At 40.9% G+C, this 24756-nt stretch overlaps 1 protein-coding gene and 1 long non-coding RNA gene across 2 annotated transcripts; one reads left to right on the top strand and one right to left on the bottom strand.

Annotated features, from left to right (window-relative positions):
- The first annotated feature begins 1929 nt into the window (after positions 1-1929).
- rnf166 (ring finger protein 166) lies at positions 1930-15256 on the top strand. The gene is made up of 6 exons (XM_028604303.1): positions 1930-2480; positions 8849-9005; positions 9528-9640; positions 10235-10349; positions 12515-12622; positions 14738-15256. Exons 1-6 carry the CDS (start codon positions 2296-2298, stop codon positions 14801-14803), a joined length of 744 nt encoding a protein of 247 aa, XP_028460104.1. The 5' UTR covers positions 1930-2295; the 3' UTR covers positions 14804-15256.
- LOC114572611 (uncharacterized) lies at positions 6712-7103 on the bottom strand. Its single transcript, XR_003694784.1, has 2 exons — positions 6993-7103; positions 6712-6902 (listed from the first exon to the last, which is right to left on the bottom strand). It is a non-coding gene; the product is annotated as an uncharacterized LOC114572611 (long non-coding RNA).
- Positions 15257-24756: the final 9500 nt, after the last annotated feature.

The raw sequence follows: 24756 nt of genomic DNA, 5'->3' as shown, positions 1-24756 counted from the left end.
GGTTTAGCAGTACCATGAATGGGAATCAGTTTAGCGCCTGTGTGAATTCATCCACTTCAGAGGGACAGATGTCGGGGGAGTTGATGGTGATTATCATCCAATAATTTCAAGAACGTTTCTTAAACTACTCCTGAAGGAATTTTACTTTATTAAAGGAAGATTTGATGGGGTTTAAAGATCTTGCACTGCCTTTTTCCCCACTGAAGCCTGTTTTTTTATATCCTGGAAAGTAATACTTTATTAGGCTACCCTAATTTTAAACTATTTAGACATGAAGTGAGGCGTCGGGTCTTATAGACAAAGTCAGACAACTGTAAGTCTCCCAACAGACACCAGATAATTAAACTAGGTAGCCTATTATCTGCATGATTCCAAATGTCATTAAAAGAGTATTATGTAAAGCTTAAAAAAAACTATGAAGCATTGAGCAATTTAAAAATGTAAACAACTACGCGGATTTGAGACTCGAGCTTCCAGAAATAGCCAATATAACCGGGGTCAGGGGAGACAGAGCGAAGTAGTATGAAACGCTACAACTCTTTGTCTACGCCCGCCTCAGAAGCTATAACTTCCAGCTCCAGAGTCTCGCAGCCACACTGTTACCATGAGGAATCGAGCTGTATTTAAAGGCCTCCAATGTCTCACTTGTTTCACTGAAGGTGTATATTTGTTTTTTCTTTTCATTGGTGCATATTTGTTTTTTCTTTTCATTTCCATGTAGGACATACTCTCTGTTCATTCTCATGTCGGACACACTCTCTCTATCTCATAGTCACTGCAGATACTGAGTTCATATTTTAAATTGCTTTAGTTTTGAAATTATTGCCGTTGATTTGGCTGACGATGCCCATTGGAATTGTGGGTAACGCCTGATACGTGCCATGTAAAAATGAATGTATGCGAATTCTCATGACTCATCCATAAAATGGGAACTTTAATCAGGTATATGGTCACGGTGAGTTGGGCTCTAAGCTAAATCTCATTTCCTCTAGCCACGGCTGCTACTGTAGTACTTTCTCAGTTATTTTGTCTGCTGAAAATACGAGCCAATTAGATTGTGTTGTCGTGTTGTTATTTTTTATATGTGGCCTCTACTCGCTTAGAATCGAATCCTCATCTAAAGCGCCACGAGGCCGGCCAGCATTACCATGTTCGGCCACAACGAGGTGTCAATGGGCAGGTGGCGCTCTTTCCCAATGACTCACAGATCTGAAATAGGTCTGTTATGTAAGGTGTACATTTTTTATCTTTCATATAAGTCTGTTATGTACTGTATCATAGATGATTTATTATCAGAGGCACAAGGAATTGACAAATAATCATATGTATTGTTTGCTGTTGTAGACAGTGACGATGTGTGCAAACAGGTGCTCACTGAACTCAGGAGAAGAAGAACTTCAGACCACAAACAGCTCTTTCCTTGGAACATATTGATATTGTGATCTACAGCACTTTATGAAGGACTCTATGCACGGGATGCACTTTATTAGCTCACTTTGCACATTAGCACTGGTTTGTTCATCAGTTAAGTTTGTTAAGTGGCCGGGTTGGATCAGTGGGTAGGCTAGAGCAAGCGCACATGTACTGAGAGGTTTATGCCTCGACGCAGAAGTCGAGAGTTCGAATTCAACCTGTGACGATTTCCTGCATGTCTTCCCCCTCTTTCTCACCTAGCTGTCCTGTCAAAAACTAAAGGCGGAAAAGCTCAAATAAAAAAAAGGTTATTGTTTTATTTTTTTGTAAGATATGTAGCCTACTGTTTGTCTAGTTATAACTTGTATTTTGTAAAACTTTAATAAAGCTCCATTAAAAAAAAAAAAAAAAAAAAAAATAGGTCTGTCAATGCCAGACTACAGTTGTACAGACAGAGCTGCAGGACTCCAACCTCCACAACGCAAAGCGCGCGGAGGGCTTCTGTTGTGGCCTCTCGTGATGTTCGCGAGCGTTCACTCTCGTTGTTCCAAAAGCGCTAATCTGACAACCGAGTGGATCCGGCAGTACATCTACTCCACGCACAGACGTGCCCGCCTTGAGTTTATAGCTTGGTGTTTTTATTCAGGTCATCCTCGCACCCAGCACAGCGCGGACACTTGTGAACGGGCTCTGCTCCCAATGTTTACTTCCCCAGCATGTCTCTTCCAGACAGGAAAAAGTAACGCTTCGGTTTATCGAAGATATCTATATGATGAGTCGATTGGAAAGCCACTATGTTTGTACGGCTAATGCACTATAGCTTACAGTAGTTAGGACATCTTCCTCTCTTGTTGTCGACAATTGGAGATCCTCTCGTGCTCCATGATGGCGATGTTTCGGAGCTTGGTCTTGGGCACCCAGCTCCGCCAGCAGCAGCAGCCGCAGCAGCCCAGCAGCGGCTCCGGCTCGCTGGCAGCCCCGGCGGAGGGCATCGAGAGCCAGTTCTCTTGTCCCATCTGCCTGGAGGTCTACCATGAACCCGTCAGCATCGCCAGCTGTGCTCACACGTAAAGTAGCTACTTCTTGTCTGGATGCGTGTTATTGTGTGTGCACTTAACAGTTCAACGACATACCTTTTTTTTTTATTATTATTATTCTATAAGCAGACAGCTGAATGTGTTTTCGGTTTGTAGCTGAGTTCATTTGGCTTAATACTAATTATTTCTGAAGCACTCAGTATTTAAATGATATTTCAGCATCACCAGGCAATGGTAGCCTACATCTGTCAGTCACACACCTCTGACTGATGCGCAATCCATCACTAATACTATGGGCTTATGAAAACAGTTCACGAGAAACGGCTAACTAGATTTGAGGCAACGTTAGTTTGTAACAGTAACAGTTAGTAAAACAGGAACGTTAATGTATTTATTTATTGAACAGGGACAATGCTCATTAATGACTTTACAACGTTAGCAGGGGCGATTATAGGATCAGACCTTTAGGGGGGCTCAGCCCCCTAACACATCTCACCCCCCATGCGGTAGGGCGTTAGTGTCCCAGTTTCATGGTTTTTTCATCATAACAATTACATACGAAAAAAATGTTGCATAAGAAAAGAAACAGAATGGGTCAAGTGCAGAATGTGCAAAAGAATAGGCTATATGTGCAATGGGCAGATGTATAGTAAGGTTAGTATAAAGGTTAGTGCAAAGTGTACTGGGGTGGGGGGGTCAGACAGCACTGACATATTTATACACGCTAATGATAATAATAATAATTTAACTCTAAATTTATATAGCACTTTTCAAAACAATGATAAAAATGGTAGATAAACAATGATAAAAACCATAAAAAACAGTTAAAATGTTATACAACATTGAGCAAAAGGAGCTATTTATAAAACAATATAAAATATATATTTGTTTAACGTTATGCACTCCCTACCCATGACTGTAAAATGCAAGCTCCGTGATTATTTTGAAATGACAATTGAAAACATATTTATTCAGCACTGCCTTTTATTGTCGCTCTTCATTTATTTTATTGTCATGGTGTTAACATTTGTTGGATTGTTACTATGCTTTTCCTTGTTTTATTTGGATATTTTGATTTTGTTCTTGGCAAACCTGTTCTTGATATTTGCTGCCGGGTGTTTTTTTGCTCATTGATTGGTTTTATTACACTGCGTCTGCACTTGCGTGTTGTTAGTTTTGTCCTCACTTAGTTTGAGACTAATTTTACAAATGGTGCTATCTAAATAAAGTTTATTATTATTATTATTATGAAATAGGTTTTAAGTAGGGATGCACTGGTCCGACTTCTTCAGTCCCCAGGGCTTTTGGTATCGGCCAGTACCAATTACCGGTCTGAAACCTGTGTTTAATGCCTCACTGTGTGGAAATGACTGGGATCATTCTTTTATGTGTAAGGCAATATCAGGCTTTCCTAACTTTGTAAAACTTAATGTAACAAATACATTTGATGGATATAAATGTACTGAATTGTTATTTATAATTAAAATAACTAATAATAATGAAGAAGAATTGAAATGAATAGATGTTCACCTTTTTCACTGATACCCGATTGAGTCAGTATTGGCCCGATCTCAGTATTGTGCATGTGACTTAACAGATAAAAGTGAATTCAGGCCACAAACCCTGTGAAAGTACACTTATATAAATGTGGTTTTAAGAGGCAGAGGCATGTTTTTAAGAGGACGTCACTGCTGGAATAAAACCTGACATCCATCGTTGTGTCTCTCACGCGCCAGATGTCCCTCCCCTCTCGCTATCTCTGCTATCAGCCTTAGCTTGGTTTAAAGAAACACAAACAAGCCAAAGCATTTTCTTCCCCCTATCCTAGAATAGATAGGCAGTGTAGCCTGGCCATACTTCATCGCAGAAACAGCGCAATGAATATAGGTCTGGCAATGGGAGACTACTGATGGGATACTGACACTATCAGCGTCTTGCTTTGTATCCAATGACAGATTTTTTTTAATCTTTCTCAGTCTGGAGCTGAAAAGAAGAACAAAGAGCAGAGCAGACCTCAGGTAGCCTCAGTTCTATTTCTAGTTAAAAGAAACTGCAGCTATATTTACTCCTCTGCTGTTGATGGGGATGGATGAAACTTCAGGAAACACTAACACTAATGCTTGGGCCAATACATACAGTATTTTGGGACCTAAATAGTTTAACAGGAAGGGCCTTTTAAACAAAGTACTCTGCTATATGCTAGCCACCAGCGCTGCGACCGCTGCCTTCAAGGCACCTAACCCTAACCCTAACCTTAACCCTAAGTAATGCAGTAGTTTCCATGCTTATTGTGTTTCCACAACAATGTTAGTGAGTAAATCTACTGAAATGGCCACCACACCATAACAGAGGAGTGTGATGCGTCAAATGAGAAAGCAGAGGTTAAGTCATGATTGTAAAAAAAACAATGGCTATCTGTACATCTTTGCCAAGCCCATACCAGTGCAGAAAACATCAATAAATTGTTGGGGAGGGTCATGCGTCTTTTCCCAATCATTTTGGAGGGTCATAGAACAATTTTAGTGCTGGCGAAGGGAGGGTCAAGTCTGTTTTGACTAAAGATCCCAAAACTCCTCCGGTAGTCCCTTAAATAAAAAACGAACAGTCCCTTATGAGATGATAAATGAATATCCCAATTGGTGAATGTAATAAACTTTGCATTTAAAAAAAAAAGAAGGTTACCCAATGTTAGTTTTGCGTGCTTAAGTATGCCTTCACAACAAAGACAACTGAAGAAGAGAGATAGAGCTCAAAGAAGCAGCTCAAAGATCTGCAGCTTTGCAGAGCTGGATTAAAACTGCCAGAGGGCCAGCTGTGAGAGAAGCATTTGATGATGTCAAGCAACCATCCTGCATTATTCATTTTGATGTGAAGGTGGCCTATTTTATCAGAAGCATTTTCTTTAAGTTGGAGTAGGCTAATAACTCATTAAAAACAAATGTTTCATTAATAATAAACACACAGTTACTTGTGTCTGTGCCGTGTATAGCATTGTGATTTATTTTATGTATATCAAGAGCTCCAGTTCACAGAGCATATGAGAACCTGGGATCGAGTAAAATACTTTTACTAGCTGTAGTCATGTTGTAATTGTTCTACAAATATATATATATATATATATATATATATAATTCAAAAAGGAGCACCTTGTTCAATTGTATTTGTCTGTTCTTTATGTTCAAAAATATTGTATATATAATAAGTAGTGTAGTTGTAGTGTTAACTAGCTAACAGTAGGCTAACATTACCTGCTGTTGAGTGTAGTGTTAACTAGCTAACAGTAGGCTAACGTTACCTGCTGTCGAGTGTAGTGTTAACTAGCTAACGGTAGATAAGGTGGCAATATTGTAGGGTTGACAATTGGTGCTTTCACAAAATATGCACACAATGAGATTTTTGATAATAATCATCAGTTATGTTGAAATAATAACTAAGTTGGGTAAAGGCAAATAACAGAACAGCTAGAACAGTCTGGTGTGTTCAGAAAATTACATCACTCTACTGTAATGCAGCCTTTAAAATCAGGAAAAGACAACACTTGTGTCATATCAGGATATTACTATATCCAAAATTTAAGATGATATCTAGCCTCATATATCGATATCGATATAATAATCGATATATTGCCCAGCCTTAGTTGATGGTCCATGCAGACAGGTGGTGGTCAGCTCCCAGCTCCCAATAGACCTTTTTCATGGCAGAAATGTTGACATGTCATAGTAGGAAAAGCACAAGTGTATTCAAAACCATTACTGATGGCTGCATTCCACTTAGGAGAGGTCCTGGTATTAAACCATTACTGATGGCTGCATTCCACTAAGGACAGACCCTGGTATTAAACCATTAATGATGGCTGCATTCCACTTAGGAGAAGACCTGGTATTGTTTATGCTGACTCACTGACATAGCTTACTGGGACACGATGGAATTGAGCCATCGTTAAGGTTATCAATTTCAGCTGTGCTTTTCCTACTATGACAAGTCAAAATGTCCGCTGTGAAAAAGGTCCATAGCTTCCCCCCGAGCAGTGATGGATGAAAGCACCATAAACACTGTTTGCTGCTGGAGGGAGCGCGTCCGTTGGTTGTTGACAACGTTCACATGATTTAACTGCACTGCCAATACTGAAAACTTACGATAATATCAAACACATAGATTTTTTCGTAAAGTCAAGAGGAGAAAAAGATTGACTAAGTTTTATGACCACCTTACACTGTCAGGTTTTGTGACTAGGACCCAGAAGCAGACTGACAGACAGTACGAAGTTTTACACATTTACGTTTATTGCTGAATCCAGACAAGGTAGCAGAATGGACAGGTGGGAAAATCCTCTCAGATGACAGAGCAAATTGAGGACACAGGCAGAGAGGCGAAGCATGCAGGACTAGTGACGGCAGGTGGAGAGTGGCGTCAGCAGGTGCCACTGAGAGTCCGTAGCGCAGAGTGGTTCACCTTCAAACACAAAGAACAGCATTCAGGTTTGCAGGCACAACAGCAGGTTACAAAAGTACCATGACAGAATTAACCAGGACATTCACCTACATGACTAGACTTAACTATCCAGCGCCAAACAGAGAGCAGCCACAGCTTATGAAGCTGTGCTGACCAGCCACAGAAAACAGGTGGTTGATTTGGAAATTGCCTGCAGCTGCGAGTTGTCCTGGGAGTGGCTAGCCACACACTGCACTGTGAGAGAGGAGAAACAGGGAGAGCAGAGGAGAGGGAGAGAGAGAGAGAGAGAGGGCTCCAGGGAAGCCCAGCTTGTCACTTCCCCAGTAGTGGAGTTGTGACATACACCTAACGATCGACATGACGGGAGAACGCCCCAACTCTACCAAGACTCGTGATTTCATTCCAATTTTGTCAATTAGTCTGCGATTCTGTGTCTGATTCTTCCACTGCTTGAAAAGTTGTCAACAGAAGGGAGGTTTGGGTTAGGGTTTGTAGAAGAAGTGCTCTCCATGGCAAGTTCCATTTATTATCCATTGGAAATCTTGGCTTTGGTGGTTCTACCTGCAAAACAGATCTTCCAAGAGCTCTGCAGGCTCAGCTGCAATGACATAGTTCTTTGGAACTCACCTTTCTCAGCTACGGTTTGATTGACCCTATTTTAAGCCTGCACATTCTTAATAGCCTACATTCGCTCAGTTGCAAAATGTCTGTCATGCTAGTGACAAGGGCTATGGGACAGTGACCTACTTAATCCATCAGAACAGCATCAATCCAGTCCATTGCGCCTTCATCATGAAAAAGGCAAGAGTTACCTCACTCAAACCCACCACCATCTCACGCTTGGAGTGAAAGAATTCCAAGAGGAAATAAACACAAAGGGTGAGACTGCTCGACCAAAGTTCTTGAAGATGGCATTCTTAAGGCCGATTTATGCTTTAGGGTTAAATCGACCCCGTGGCTATATATGTAGGTACCTGGATATTCGGACCCTATTCCGGACCGTACGCAGTAGCCTGACCTGCACCTCCCAAAAAATGTAACTACACGTCACGGTGACGCACGTCCCTCCCCCGAATCATTTCCTGGTTTTCCTTCTCCATAAACAAACTTGAAATCAAGGAGAGGGTTAACTTTTCCTGCTTTGTTTCTCCCACTACACGTCTAGAGTCGGTACTTGCTCCGAAGCTAATCACAGTCACTCTCTCACTCGCTCTACCACACACTCCCCATGCACACACAGAGATGGACGCACACACCAACGCACAAGTATAAACTTCAGGCCACTTACGTAGGCTACGGCGAAAGCTCTGCGTGGAGCCTCATGCGTGGAGATCCATAAATCACACTTTAGAGTTGGAGGAAGGCTCAGTCGAGCAGAAGTGGCAAAATAATCCAAACATCCTGTCTGTTATGGCTAAGGATTTTCAGGTGTCAGAGCTCATGTTTTGGGAGATCCAAGAAGTACAGTAGGTCACAGTGGGCACAATCATGTGCTGTCCAAGCTGTGTCTGAAATACTGGATTCCCAGTGCTAGTGCAACAATCAGAAGAGTCCTGTCCAAGTGCCTTGAGTGTCGCTGACTACATAGTGTTGTTGGACAACAACAGATAGCAGACCTACTGACTACAATTTATGGTGCATATGTCTTTATTATGTAAAGGAAATTATATAAGGTCTTTTTTGCGGGGGGGTTGCACTGGCCAGTTTTGATTATTGAGGAGATTGTAATTGTGGGGGGACTATCAAAATTATTTTGATAACTTTTTCTCATGAGGTTCCACAGAGTCTACATGCAAAATTCCAAGCAGATCGGATTCATTGTCTATAGTTAGTTATTGCTGAGAGAACTCATCAGTGCTCCCTGGACCAGCAGGACATATCTGGGATGCCCCTCCCTCATTTGAGCAAGAACTTAACATTTTCTCCCCTGCTGTGTGCTGTTCAAGGTTCTGTGGGGAGTGTCTACAGCCATGTCTTCAGGTGACCTCGCCCCTCTGCCCTCTCTGTCGTGTGCCCTTTGACCCCAAGAAAGTGGAGCGCTCCTCCAGTGTGGAGAAGCAGCTGGCCTCATACAAAGCACCCTGCAGGGGCTGTAACAAGAAGGTAGATATTGACCATTCATTACCAGGGCCACATGGAATCTGCGGACACAGAATTCCACAAAATTTTCAATTTTCAATTTTCAACTTTCTAATATGGGTATGTTTATTATTTGGTACATAAGTAAATCATCATATTGTCACTGCCTAGTACAATTGATATAGACTCGTGAATATACAATTTACATTTTTATTTCTGCAGCATTTACAGTAAAAAACGGTTATTTATGTATTTATTTGAAAGTTATACCAAGTAACTGCATCAATTAAAATGTACATGCACAGAGTTGTACAAAAGTAAAGACAGGGTGAGGTTGAATGATGAATGCATTTGATCAGCTGTTATTTATGCTTTGCAGGTGTCTGTTACTAGCCAGATATTTCAAGGGATGATGGTCAATCAGTTAGATCTTCTATGAATATGGCAGCAAGTAACACTAATGAGACTCTGTGTGTGTGTGTGTGTGTGTGTGTGTGTGTGTGTGTGTGTGTGTGTGTGTGTGTGTGTGTGTGTGTGTTTTCTCAGGTGGCTCTGGTGAAGATGAGGTCCCACATTGCTTCCTGTTCTAAAGTACAGGAGCAGATAGCCAACTGTCCTAAGTTTGTCCCTGTGGTCCCCACCTCCCAACCTATACCAAGGTACACACACTTTGGCCACGTCCATGCTGAGCTGACTGAATCTGAACATGGGGTTTACATGCCAAAACAATGTATGTGCACATTAGCATTTTTTGGAATTATTTTCATTAACATTTCTCGCCACTCTCTTAAATGCCTCTACTTTTGAGAACAACCCAAATCTCTTTTTGTGCAGTTAACAACTACAGCTCCCAGGAGTCCCGCTCATAGCTGCACTTTCAAACCCTTATTCTTGTGTGGGCGCCCGGATAGCTCAGTTGGTATAGCGGGCGCCCATATGTATGCAATATGTATGATACAGTGAGCCCCGGTTTGACTCCGAACTGCGGCCCTTTCCTGCATGTCATTCCCCCCTCTCTCTCCACTTGTATTACTTCAGCTGTCCTGTCAAAATGAAGGCCGAAAATGCCCCAAAAAATAATAAAAAAAAAAGACAAGGTGCTCACATGTTAATGTCCAGTGCACGAGTAGAATGTAATGATTATAGTAATATAACATACTTGATAGGTTGCACATGTACACAATGTACACTAGTTACTACAGACTTGTCATAATTCATGTCTTTATGTGTAATGTGTGTCCACCCATATGCAGAAATATTCCAAACCGGTCAACATTTGCGTGTCCGTTCTGTGGGGCCAGAAACCTGGACCAGCAGGAGCTGGTGAAGCACTGTATGGACAGCCACCGCAATGACCCTAATAAAGTGGTAAGACTCTGTCATATACTAGATTACACTGTCTAGAAGAACTCGGGTGATCCTAGATCACCAGAAGTGCTTCCAGCCCATATTTACTGCATGAACATTTTGAAGAAACCCATGAACCATTTGAGGTTCTTCGAAAAAACTATAACACTGTAATCTGATGTGATTGACGTTTAAGCAACAGCATGTAGCTGACCTGTGTGTAGCAGGCTTCCCTGGTGGCGTTAGGGTTAGTGCTGGTGCTGACCACCAGTTTGAATGTGACCAAGGACCTTTGTTGCATGTCATGCTCACCTCTCTCTCGCTTCTTTTCCTGACTGCTGTCCGCTGTCTGCTCTCTAACAAAGGCATACATGGGCAAACATGTACTAGCCTAGAAATCTAGACGCACCCTAGCGGCAGCAAATGTAATTTGAAGACAGGGGGTCTAGCGATTCTCCGTTGGCTTGTGAGCTGGAAAAACCAAACTCTGGTCAGGCCAATCACATCGTGTATAGAGTCGGTGGGCGGGGCTTATGGCTGCTGCTGCTGGGAACAGTGGTCTTCTGGAAGACTTGGAGTTCAGCTTTTCTTTGAGAAAAGAACAAAGAACGGCACTGAAGTCATTCTTAAAAAAGGAAGATGTGTTTGGAGTTTTGCCGACCGGATACGGCAAAAGTTGAATCTATCAACTAGCTCTGCTACCTTCTTCGTTGCTCTGGTTGGTTGTAGCGCTATCCTATTGCGTGCAGAGGGAATTTGAAAGACAACCGTTTATCCCGCCCCTCGGATGGAGCCCTGTCAATGGTGAGTTCCCAGACCCAACATCTGGATGTGGGTCTGGCTTGTCAGGCTAAAAATTGACTGCAAGGTGGAGAGAAAAAGGAAGAAAAAAGGAAGAGTAAAAAAATTAGTGAAAATTAAGTCCACACATCAGTTCCTGACTTTAATCTCTTGTGATTGTTTCTTTGAAAAGATTCCCTCTCCATCGTTGATACAGCTTCAGCAGTCGGCTTTTTTCTGCCCCTCTGCATCTTTCTCTCCACACAACATTCCAGGATAGGAGAAAAACGTGCTCTGGTTTATTGGCATTTCTTTAAACCAATCACAATCATCTTGGGCGGCGCTAGGCGAGGGACGGAGCCACGGGGCCTCTGCAAAGTAGTCTCGGGAAGGAACTTGTTTTGGTGGAACATGTGCACGTACAGAGGCGAGCTCTGGAATTAAAATGGCTGTCAAATCTGTCATGAGAATTTGTCCCAAAAAAAAAAAAATATATCATTTGATTATCAGTTCTAGCATGGAGGATGTTTCCCAAATCGACTGGTTTAGAATGCCAACACAAGGAAAAGGGCTGGTGGAAGTGCCAAGGTCTACCTTAAAGCGTAACTTTCGCCAAAATGCAACCTAGGGTCTTTTTGTGAATGTAACTTAGTCAAACTTTAATTTAAAAGCACGTTTAAAAGCATAATTATCACTATTTTTAAAACACTAAGAAGGCTCAACACAACATGAAGTATGACCAGGGGCTCTACACATGAACTCAGCATTGAGAACATTGTTTGTGTTCACAGAGTTTACTAAAAAAGGTTTTAACAACTCACTCTAGCTGTTGGTTTTTCAGCTCACCTCCATCTCGCCGGTCAAAAAGAGTCGATCTGAATGACTCTGAATGCAACGTAAGGAGAGTAAAGAGTAAAGATGGAAAGCTCCTAAAGCTTAGTTCCAAATAAATGCACGGATAATTTGTTGTTTTGTCGTTAGTGAAAAACAATATTGACCTTGTAGTTGAAAAAGGAGCCTCATATAAGAATGCCATTTCCTCCTATGGAGTCCGTTCATGTGTACATATATGTAGAGGTAGCGGAGGTGCAGAGCCTCCCCTTTCAGGTGATTGATTTTGTTCTAGGAAATAATGGGGCTGGGGAGAAAGTAGGTCCAGACGTAGCTGGGCAGCTGTTGGACCCACTTAAGCCCAGATCAGGATCTCGTAATTATGAAAAAAGTACATGTTTATGAATACTTATTTGTGATTTTACATTCAGAAAACGAGTGTCAGAAAATGTTGTATGAGTAAAAAAAGTATGACATACAAGTTCAGATTTTGGTTCTTCAAGTTCTAGCATTTTGAACCATAGCCCTATTGATCTTCATAGTAACTAAACTTGGCTGTGTGGTTGTATCTCCAGGTGTGTCCGGTGTGTTCAGCCATGCCGTGGGGAGACCCCAGCTATAAGAGCTCCAACTTCCTCCAGCATCTCCTCCACAGACACAAGTTCTCTTATGACACCTTTGTTGTAAGTCCATAGCTGTCATGATGGTTTGTCTTTTTAAATATTATGTGTAACTTCTACCTCAAGGAAGTCAAATAATAATTTAAAAAATGGTAAAAGAAAACATGTTCTCACACTTCCTCTTGAGTGGTATCTCTCCATGTCAATACTTTTTTTTTGTCAAGGTTTGGAGATTCCCTCAACAATAGAGATGAATGGATTTAATTTGTGGTGCAGTACTGAGTACTAGGTCCTGCTTTATCACAGGGTCCTGAGGCCTTATTGATTCCTTATTGCATGATCCAAATTTTCTTCAAAACTTGCCATTTTCAGCATGTAGAATTATATCTAACTATATATCTGTGTGTGTGTGTGTGTGTGTGTGTGTGTGTGTGTGTGTGTGTGTGTGTGTGTGTGTGTGTGTGTGTGTGTGTGTGTGTGTGTGTGTGTCTCATGCACCATTTATCCAATCTACTTCACACTCAGTTTCCTGTGTTCCAAATAAATTTGGCATTTAGAATTTGGAGCAGTAGTGATAGTGTTGGATATGGATATAAATGAACTATCAACTATGAATTAAACTAAATGACCACACAATAGAGGATGAGGAAAAAGGTTGACAAAAAGGGCTACCATAGCTCTTCCGTGTCTCCCCTTCACAATAAAAGGCCTGCTTCAATTCACTCAGAGCATTTCAAGGCATTTTTGCGTAACTAAATATCAAACAAAAGCCAGACACTACATAGCATTAAGTTGCAGTGAGCTGTGAATTCATCACTTCTAAGTACACAGCAGAACTTAACGTCATCTCTGAGCTAACGGGCAAAGAGAGCAGTCTTCCTCTGCGTTACTCAGACTCAGACACACACACACACACACACAACCAGACCAAGGTGCTCCCTCATGATTCAACCACTTCCCAACAGACCCTAAATCAGCAGGTTGGGGGAGGTGAGGGTTGATGCAGGGTTCACATGGTCCATGGTCTTTTGTACATGTAGTCACATAAAATTACATTTATTTTGTACAAATTTATAACAAACATTTCCCAAGGATTAGCCTTATTAGCCAAGTGGTTCCCAACCTTTTTGGTCCGACATACCCCCACAGCCAGTCAGTCAGATGAACTTGCGTACCCCTTCATCAATTCACAATGTACACTATTCATTATATAGGCCTAAAGGTGGATATTGTTAATTATATATACAAGTAAACGATCAATATTAAGGTTGGTTTGGTCAGCAATCGTTCTACGACTAACCTTCTAGACTACTACTACTGTGAAGCTGAATGTTTCAACCATTTATCTATTATCAACCATTATAACTATTCCAACGTTATTGTCAATACTTTTAGTTAACTAGTCCAACCGTTAGCTAACAATTTCAACTAGGCAGTCATTTTAACTAACTATTTCAAGTTTTTAGTCAGTAATTTTAGCTAACTATTCCAACCGTTAGCTAACTATTTCAACTTGTAGCTATGTTTACTGTTTCTCTATTACTTTGAGCTAATCATTCAAACTGTATAGTTAAACATTTAGCTCGTTATTTTGACCATTTATTCATTAATTTTACTTAACCTTCTGTGCTGGCTTGTTGACTAGTTTGCAAACACTCTAGAAAACTTAAACATGTAGTGTTCAGGTGTTACAGATGACTTCATGTTAATATGGAATTAGTTGAGCTACTCTCTGATCTTTCCACAAACTACCTGGCAACTGCTGAAGCACCCCCGGTTGGGAATCACTGCCTTAACCCTTGTGTTGTCTTCCTGTCGACTATGCAACTTTTAGTTTTTCTGGGTCAAATTTTTTTGACACTTTTGTTGCTTTTTCACCAATGTTTTTGTCACTTTTTCAACATTTTTGTCACTTTTTCCCAATGTTTTTTTCTGCACCTTTTGACGTTTTTTCAACGTTCTTTTATATATGAAAAAATTCAAATGCTATGAAATTGAATAAAACTTGTTAAGAGCGTTCAATTTGGTTGAAAGAAACCCAAATTTCTGATATAGAAACCTTTAGAAAATGGGTCAAATTTGACCCGAGGACAACAGGAGGGTTAAATAATGGAAGGTCGATTAGGGTTGCATTGTGTGGTTTGCAGTGACTAAAAGCTGTTTTTTGTGTTTTGTCAGGACTACAGCATTGACGAAGAAGCAGCGCTGCAGGCAGCTCTGGCACTGTCGCTGGCTGAAAACTGACAACTATCACACCACAGCCACCTTCTCACCATGAGAACCAACCTGACCATGACTGCTGCCACTCTCGTCCCTCTGCACTGCTGCTGTTCCTCACGTCTCAGAAGATATCATCCAGCCGACAGACACAGCTGACCCTGCCGGGTTCACACAGTCTCTACAGAAAGCCACATCGCGGAGAAGTCCAGCCATGTTTGGATTTGGTGATAAGCTTACTTCCTTTTTTTTGGGTTTTTCCTTGGGTAGCAGGACAGCCAGTTTGTTACGCTACAGAGCAAAAGCAGTTGGGACCTGTCTTCACTGCTTCATTTGATTTGATGATTTGAAGATAAAACATTCTGTGGGCTTGGAATGGATCCAGTGGGCAGGTTTGTAGTTGAGACCACCTAAACCGAGACCAAGTCACCACCAAGACCAGAGTGTATCGAGACCGAGACAAGACCGAGACCAAGGCCGGGCGAGACAGAGTCAAGACCAAGACCAGATTTGTGTTGGACAGCCAGAGCTTCTTCTCCTGTCTCCCACATTCGCTTTCTTGGGAGTGTGTGTAAAGTGGGCAGGGAGAGGGGGGTTTACGGTAACCAATTTCCAATAAGATATAAGTCAAGTTAGTGGTTGCATTCGCAAGTTTTAACACGTAGGCTTACGTCAGACAATGCACAGAAACAAGCAACTGCGAAATCCCAGTAGTTGTGTTCTTGACCGGTCTTGAAATAAAATCCCGAGTCCTCTTTATCCAAGAACGGTCTTGAGACCGAGACTGATCTCGAGTACTACAACACTGCCAGTGGGTGTTTAACATTAACTACGTTAAAATACCAATCTACAGCTTGGAAACAGTCCGTCCACTCACATCTTCAGATCGTCTGGACCACCACAGCATGAAGGGCTACCTCCATTAAGCAAATGTCTTGTGTGTGAGTGTCAAACATCCTGAAGCCTGCTGACTCTTAAACCCTCGTCAGTGACCACTAGTCACTGGCTAGGAGTTCCTTATTGCTGGTACTCACTGTGAAGAACTTATTCCACAGATTGGTCTGCAGTGAGCAAGTTTGAACGGGCACTTTTTTTGATGAGTTAACATACAGTAGCTAGTACACAAGGGCTAATTAGGAAGTATTTTTTCAAAGGTACAACAATGAATAAAATACAATGAATAAATAGCTCCTCTAGTCATCTCCCCAAATGGATGCAAATGCTTTAGAGTTGGTGTGTTGTATTTTGCACTTACCAGACCAAACTAAATCATAGGAGTGAGAAACGCAGGTTTGTTGACCATATACACAACAGAAGAGTTCATCCTGTTGCTTAGCTCTGTAAGTTCAAGACTGAGCTGCTCAAAGTGTGGTTGCACGGCAACACCTGCAACGGTACTGCCCATGACATCTTCTAATGGTCATGGTCAGTAGGTAAGAGCAGTGGTTCCCAACCTTTGGGACCCCAAGAGGGTCGCAAGAAAATTTCAGGGGGTCGCCAGATAGTTTTAAAAGAAGAAATAACATTCTAGACTGGGGAATGTTTTTTTTACATTTCTGTGTGAGTTTGGTACCTGGAACACAGAAAAGGGTCTGAAGGTGGGTCGGGGTAGAGAAGAAGAACACCAACTTCATTATATTGAGGGGTCACAACTCTGAAAGGTTGAGAACCACTGGGTTAGAGGACGGTGCCTGATCATTGTGCATGGAGAGGCTAAAAGTCCATGGATTTTTGAATGCATCATGCTCCTCCCATTATCTGGCCTTCTAGTTTCACGGCGGTAACCTGGGCGTTTGTGCTGCTGCACACTGCGACGCTGGCTCTCTCCAACTTCATGCAGGTGTTATGAATATTCTGCCTGACAACACAGTAGCACAGACTGACAGTTGTCCCATTAATACAATGTTGTGTAGCAACAACAGATTGTATTCCACTAGGGATGTAGCGATGCATCGTGAATCGGTTAAAAATCGATATATATTTAGTTTTTTTGGCCATGTTTTTAGGCTTTTATTTTTATAGGACATCTGAAGACATGAAAGGGGAGAGAGAGAGAGAGAGGGGGGGATGACATGCAGCAAAGGGCCGCAAGTTGCAGTTGAACCCGCAGCCGCTGCACCGAGGAGTAAACTTCTATATCAAAATCAATATAAATTAGTAAAAATTACAACCAGTTGAGATAAAAAATTTATTGCGATGCAATTTTTAAACGGCCTAGGGCGTGAGGTAAGACTTTACTTGAAGGTATCGACATAATCGTGACATGACACTGTCATTACTATGACGTGACACTGTCATAAACGTGTGATAAACATTATAAACAAGTCATAAACGTTTATGACTTATGTCATGTCATTCGTTTTTTGTCATGACAAGTTGACATTGTTTGGGTTGTCTTGATTATGACAAGTTGACATTAATCAAAGTGACATTACCAGAAGTTGTCTTGACATAATGTCATCCTGTTTAATGTCAAGTTGTCTTAATAAAGACTCTCCAAAGAAATGTAATGTCAAGTTGTCATGACAAATACATCTTCTGATAATGTCATCGTGGTTAATGTCAAGTTGTCATTACAAAGACATCCCAAACTAATTTATTGTCAACTTGTCATGACCAAGACAACTTCTGGTAATGTCACTTTGATTAATGTCAAGTTGTCATAATCAAGACAACCCAAACAATGTCAACTTGTCATGACAAAAACCGAATGACACTTAATGACAGAAGTCATAAACATTTATGACTTGTTTATAACGTTTATGACACGTTCGTGACAGTGTCATGTCAGTTTAGGATAAAATACAATTTCAGTTGCGCTTTTGATAAGAGGACATATCTGTTTCACTCATTTGTCTGTAGCTCATTCAGTAAAAAAACAATTGCAAGAAAATCGAATCCTGAACTTAAAATCGTGATTTGTATCGAATCGTGAGTTGAGTGTATCGTTACATCCCTACATGTTATTATATGAGACATTTGATAAATGGATTGACGTATAAACATACTGACAGAAAGATCTTAGCGGTATTTTGAAAGAGATCTTAATAGAGTAAGCTCAGTGTTCATTTACTAAACCCTGCCATATGAACAGGAATATATTATTCAGGGCTTTAAATTCTTATAAGTTAGAGATTTTATATTTCAATATATTTTATCTTATTTTATTGTTATTTTGTATGCACACACAAATGGAACTTGTTATAATAAACCACTTAAGAAACAAAATACACATTTCTAAGATTATGGACTGAAATACCTCCTCAGATGTCTGTCAGCTGGAGGTATGAGTTTGTCTGGAGGCTGATGGATCTCAGTGATGAACTCAAATGTTCAACTGTGTTGAGTTTTTTTGATATCGGTAGCTCAGGTGGCTGGCAGAGGGACGACCCAACTGGCTCACTATTTTCAACGAGCTCAACCTTTTCAGTCCCATTACTGCCAGCTTTGCACATTCTGCTGCACCACACCACTGTGAAACTAAAGGCCCCCGTCCCACAGCCATCTATCTTGCTCCCTCCCTCTCCAAAATAACCTTTATTTTATGTTTGCTACTGCATAAAAAAAAAATAACCATCTGAAAAAACAAGTCAATTACAAAAAAAGCATCAGCATAATATTTCCATAAATATTTATGGCAGGCTTGAGCCCAATTTATACTTTCCACATCCATGAGATCCATCTTCTGCCCACGTCCATGCTCATGACAAACATACACATCTGTATTAGAGTCGGTCTTCCTCTATAATACCATTCAAATTATATTTGTTATTTTTTTTAACATTCAAATAATATTTGAATATTTAATGCTCATATGCAGTTATAAATATGTACTACACTACTCAGGCGTATGCATTGTCAATGCCACTATAAGCATGTGGTTGTTGTTATACGTTCTGTCCACTAGAGGGACTTCTAACATCAACCTGGCCTTGAAGGGGGCCTACGTCACAGCGCATTGCATTTCCGACACACCGCTCTCTGTTTACATTATTTTCCACCACGAGCACACAGCGACAAACACAAATCAGCAGAGAACGCTGGAATGAAACATTATCGAAGAAGTGTATTGAAGCGGCTCTGTTGTAAAGACGAACGGTGCTCGGTTAGCACAACGACATCATGTTAGAAAGCACAATTTGTCATAAACTAAGTAACACTAACAAATAGTGTTGGCTACGATGCTAATGGCATTGATAACTAAGCCAAACAGTTCTGTCACTACTATTTTAGTGATTTATAAGCAACCTGTATCTTGTAGATTGTCACGTTACTGAGAATACAGCTGTTAGAAGGTAATATATGAAGTGGAAGCTACTCTACTCTGGGCAGCTAACATTAACTTTAGCTGTCTCCATGAAGCTCCTAAGGTCCTATAACTTGCGACACAGTTAGGAAACCAGAATGAGCGAGCTATTGATAACATAAGCATTTTGGCTCGGGTGCCATGTCATTTCTCCAACACTCCATTGTTCCGACCTCTCAATAAACCGAAAAATTCCCTTTGGTCCTACAGCCTACTAGTCCGACGTCCCTTTGTTTCGAAAAAAAAATAAACTCTTTGGTCCGACATCCCATTGTTCCGACCATATAGGCTTTTGTGGATCACCTCCCATAACTTAAAATCTGAATCAAAAATAACAAGCAAAATTACTTTTCTCTAGCTTATTAACACATTTAAATGTGTATCTTTGAAAAACTGAAATAAAAATGCAGGCTAAGTCCAAATTCCAACAGGGTAATGTATTTATATTTCCATAAGCATGCAATGATAATGAATAGGAATGGGGCATATCCCTGCAATAACCAATGTAAAACTAACTTGATCAGTGAGAAGACGCCTCATCTTGGTTGTTTCAAACGAGAAACTTCGGGATTCCCGACATGTTAAACAAGGCAAAAATGCTAAAGAAATATTATAATTAATTGTCCCTAACCCTATAACCCTAACTTTAACCTTCACCCTAAACCTATATGGTTGGACCAGAGGGTTTATTTTTTCGAAAAACAAAGGGAAGTCGGACTAGTGGGCTGAAGGACCAATGGGAATTTTTGGAGATATTGACAGACGTGTATAAAGTACTAGAGACCCATACTTGAGTAAAAGTACAAGTGCTCTATCAAAAAAGTGACTTGAGTAGAAGTTGAAGTGCTCTTTAAGCTCCACACTTAAGTAGAAGTAATAAAGTATTCAACATTTTTTGTACTTAAGTATTGCAAGTAGTTTATTTTAAAATCTACTACTCAAGTACTAAGAGTATAAGTATTAGTGTTATTTAGTTATTAAAGAAAGCAGTCCAAAGTTTGAATATATTGTTTATATTATTTCAAATGTTTAGCTTAAGGCTGTAGCCGAAGGAATTAACAAATATTAAATATATTATATTAAAAATAACAAATATTAACAAATACTGAAATAAAATTACAATTATGACACTGTGCAAGTAAAATGAACATCCTCTCCAGCACAGTAACGATTAAATCCCCAAAAAACGTATCACACACTAGCTAGTAACGTGTGATGAACAGGAAAGTGGCTTGTGCTCTGACGTGGCAGCACAAGCACAAGCAGCCACTGCACGGCCAATACATTGACACTATAAACCTTTTATACATTACATATTTAGGCTAATGACAATTTGTATTGTTTGTTGGTTGCAGCGGTGTCTGTTGTCTGTGCAGGACTTCACTGTGAGAGCGGACTGTTTAGAGATGATGTGAGCGGCAGGTAACGTTAACTGGTCCCTATACGCAAACAACGTCCTATCATAAATGATAGGGGACCCAGCAACAGCGATTATGAGCTTTTCCTCCCTTTTCTTGGAACTACTGTTTTGGTAGGAACAAAAGTTTACATCGTATCTCCGGAATCAGCCAGCGCGAAGGACGTCTATATTCCAATTGGTTGCTGGCGTTTGCCGCTGCTTGCCTGCTGAACCGCGTCAGAGCTCATTTCCGTAAAGTTTACATACTTTCAACTTTCTGATTGACGCTCTGGTCGCTCAAAATGCCGACAGATTTGCCGCTCTTGCAGCTCAGAGAAGCCAGCGTCCATTGAAAATGAATGACTTCCGGTAACTTTAGAAGCTCAAAGAAGCTCCCCACCGCACCCCCACCCCCTTCCAGGTGATCAATGCTACTTTACCAATAGCCAAGACCATATATAACTAAAATAGAACAGTCTATGCATAGAACCATAAAATCTGAGCAGTAGTTGCTGGTTGGATTTAGCCTCTACAGAGCTCCGGGACGCCGGCTACCAGCGGCAGTTGTTTAGCCGCCAACAGGTGACTGCGAGCCGGCTACAGGCACTGCCAGATGACGCTCCTTTCAGGGGCCGTGGTGGTGGAGTTTAGCCAGAAAAAGTGAGCGTCATGCGGCGAATGACTCGTTAAATGTAGGAAAAATAATCAAGTTGGATTAAATCACTCCCGAGAAACGAACGAGCGTTTCCTTGGTTAAAGTATTTTGTTTTTGCCGCTCTCCGGCTTCAAAGCGCTGTGTTTTATGCAGCCACCACGCTGTGCTATTTCAGTTTGACTTTATTTTCCATTAAATATTGAAGTGCATAAGTGTTTCAGCATGCACGGCCGAGTGGCGCTAAATCCATGGTATTGGAATGGGGATTTAATTCTTGCATGTTTTGTTTTGTCGTGCATGATCAAAAACATCCCCACCCTCTGCTTTTTTTTTTCACAAATCGCACCCTGTATATAGTAGTAGAGTCCCGTCTGGGATCCACAGCAAAACCCTAGACAGGCTCTAGTATTTATTCAACCTTCATTTAACCAGGTAGGCCAATGAAGTCCAAAACTCTGCCACCAGGGCCCTCACCCACACCTAGACCTGGCAGCACATCATCCCAACCCTCATCCACCTTCACTGGCTCCCAGTTAAGTCCTGCATCACATATAAAATCCTCCTTCTCAAATCCCAAATCCCTCCATGCCCTGGCCCCCCAGTACCTTTCCGACTTCCTCCATTCATACACCCCACCCCGAAACCTGCGGTCCTCAGACACTGGCCTGCTCGCCATTCCCCACACCAGACTCTGTACCTTCAGATGGGGCTGCAACTTTAATGTTGCAGTCCCATCCCTCTGGAACACCCCATCCTGCAGATATCCAAAATGCTACATCCCTGGACATTTAAAAAAAACTCCTCAAACACCCCCTGTTCACCACAGCCTACAACCTCCCTAATCCTAGCCACAGTAATTCTGTGAAAGGTGTTATATAAATAAAAGATATTACTATTATATGTAGACACCCAATATAGTCTAGATAGAACCGTATCCACATTTGTTTTCTGGCCCTTCAGCCTGTCCTAGCCTCTTAGCGCTGTTTATAACCAAAACGCATGCACACACAAACACACACACACACACACACACACCCCACCTCATTGTCATCTCAGTGCTCATCCACGAGCCTGAGGGCTCACTCACAAAATGTAGCCATGAAAGCTTAAAATGAGTTGTGGTAGCTTCAACTTGGCACAGTGATGGCCGCGTGGTCATGGTCGGTCAACGGCAGCTCGCCAAACTCCAAAAGGAGCAGCATTCGCAGAATAATCAGGTTTTTATACTAACCCATTACTCTTGTGAAAAGATTGAATTCATCATTCAATGCACTTCAGTCTCTTGTTGGCGTCAGGAGCTGAAAATATGTTTGTGACCTTTAACCGGATCCCTGACCAGCTGCCCATACTGTAGAGAAGTGTTTAAGTTAAAAGAGCTGATAGAGACAAACAGTCAGCAGTCTGTCCAGTTTACTCTGATGTCAATATAATAATGTATATAATAATATACTATATAGTAATAGTAATATAATAATAATACTTCCTATATTTGCCAAGCACATTTACACATACAAGGAATGTATCTTCTGCATGTAACCCATCCAAACTAATTACGAGCAGTGGGCAGCAATAGTTCGGCACCCATGGGCCAACTCCAGTTGTAATACCGTGTTGAATTGGTTCCAAATGTTTAAATGATAAATTGGTATTTTAGTCATAATTCTGACATGGCAACACCAAACAGAGGCTTCCGAAGCCGTCATCTGATACAAATGAGCCGTAGCTTGTTTATCACTGTCCATCCCAGCGGTACTGAGGAGAGACCTTAAAGGGTTACTACCCTTTCTTTCAACCTGGACCCTATGTTCCTATGTTTTTGTGTCTAAGTGACTGATGGGAACAACAATCTTTGACATTGGTCCAGTGTTAAGTGAGATCGCTGCAGCTGGCAGCGGAGAAACAAGCTACAATGTAAGTTAATAGGCCAATTGTCCAGCTTGTATTTACCTTCACAAAAGTGCTTGTTTTGCCGCTGACAGGCTCAGATTAATATTCTAAGTGTCTGACAACATTATGGAAAGGATCCCTATAGAGATAGACCTTTAAAACCTCTTTGAGAGCTTTCTGTTTAACCAGAACCAGCTCTGAAGTCGCTAGCGCTAAACTCACCAGACTCCATTTAAAAAAGCAATACTTTTAGCGTGTATAGAGCCAACATATTTTCACATGTAAATCTGTAAACTATGTGTTTATTTCAACCAAAACTAGAGTTGTGATGTTTGGAAAAGTGGAAAGACAACCCAAAATGGCTTTTCATAGTTTTATTTAGTTTTTGTCAACTTTGAATGAAATGTATTTTTATGATGCTAAAATTACTGTTTATTTACATTGAGTCTGGTGGATTTAGTGAACGCAATTTCACAGATGTTTCTATGTTTAAAAAAACTTTAACACAAAGGTCGACCTCCTTAGAAATCATTTCCATAATGTTGTCAGACACTTACAATAATAATCTGAGCCTGTCAGCGGCAAAACTAACACTTTTGTGAAGGTAAATACAAGCTGGACAATTCAGAAAAGATGGAAGTGCTGGATACTGCTATCTGCTTCTTGGACTATTGCTACAAGGAATACTTTTATGATCCAACGGCCAAGATAGAAGAGTATAAAAAAATATATTTTGGAAAATGTTTCCATTTCAAAACATGGGACATGTTCATCAGATATGTGTCTGCAAGCTTTCTGGGATGATGAAGTTGGTTTACAAACTTTAATTGCTGATTACACTCACGCGCGCGCACACACACACACACACACACACACACACACACACACACACACACACACACACACACACACACACACACACACACACACACACACACACACACACACACACACACAGCACTAGAGAGGAGACTAGCACAGATGTTTGCTATAGTGTAACCAATAGATGGCAGTCCTTCTCCAGATAGGCAGAGCATTGAGAGCCGTACTGAAACACAAGTCATGCTCTCTGTTTTTTTTTTTAATAACAATTGGAATTTTATTTGTGTAATCTCAATTCTTGTTTAATGTGTTTGCAATTCAATTTCTTTGCAGAAAGAGTGTTTTGTGAAAAAAAGATCTTGTGAATTGTTAAAGGTTACAGGAGTTTGAAGGTATTAGATAGAAAATATAACAGTAGTTTTTTTGCTTGTGACAAAACATTCAAATATTTGTTAAATGAGTACTTTATCTAAATGGGCAGCATGTGCCATTTCTTTCTTTCAATAATGTTTTTGTGGTCAAATAATTTCAAATGACTGGAAATGTTCTTTATGCAACACCAGAGCTGACATTCAGTGAAGGACCAAGGCCATGTGAGAGAAATGAAATTGTGATGAATGGTATCGGCTGACGAAGTTGGTCTTGTGAGGGTTAAAAATACTTTGCATTGACAATATAGATTTATATTCTTTAAAATTATTACAATTACAGTTTTCAATTCATTAAAATTGAATCAAATGACATTAGGGTCCATGTTTGTTTGGTGTTATGGCACTGTGGAGGAAGGTGTGGCAATGCGAGACTAGCCAAGCTGTAATCAGTGAAAAGCATTTTAACATACATCCCCTTCTGGTCAAGGTGTGTGAGTGCTATGTGGAGATCTGTGGCAATCGCATATTCCGTTGATCGGT

The sequence above is a fragment of the Perca flavescens genome, chromosome 17 (genome assembly GCF_004354835.1).
Source record: "Perca flavescens isolate YP-PL-M2 chromosome 17, PFLA_1.0, whole genome shotgun sequence".
Taxonomy (NCBI): domain Eukaryota; kingdom Metazoa; phylum Chordata; class Actinopteri; order Perciformes; family Percidae; genus Perca; species Perca flavescens.
Note: the sequence above shows the minus strand (reverse complement) of the source record. Positions and strands in the feature narration are given on the sequence as shown.

What these genes read in the sequence shown, in the direction of transcription:
- rnf166 (XM_028604303.1), top strand. Translation starts at nt 2,296, where the DNA reads ATGATGGCGATGTTTCGGAGCTTGGTCTTGGGCACCCAGCTCCGCCAG. An exon ending in ACCTCCCAACCTATACCAAG is followed by an intron (nt 9,641 to 10,234) that starts GTACACACACTT and finishes ACCCATATGCAG; the next exon opens with AAATATTCCAAACCGGTCAA. An exon ending in GCAATGACCCTAATAAAGTG is followed by an intron (nt 10,350 to 12,514) that starts GTAAGACTCTGT and finishes TTGTATCTCCAG; the next exon opens with GTGTGTCCGGTGTGTTCAGC.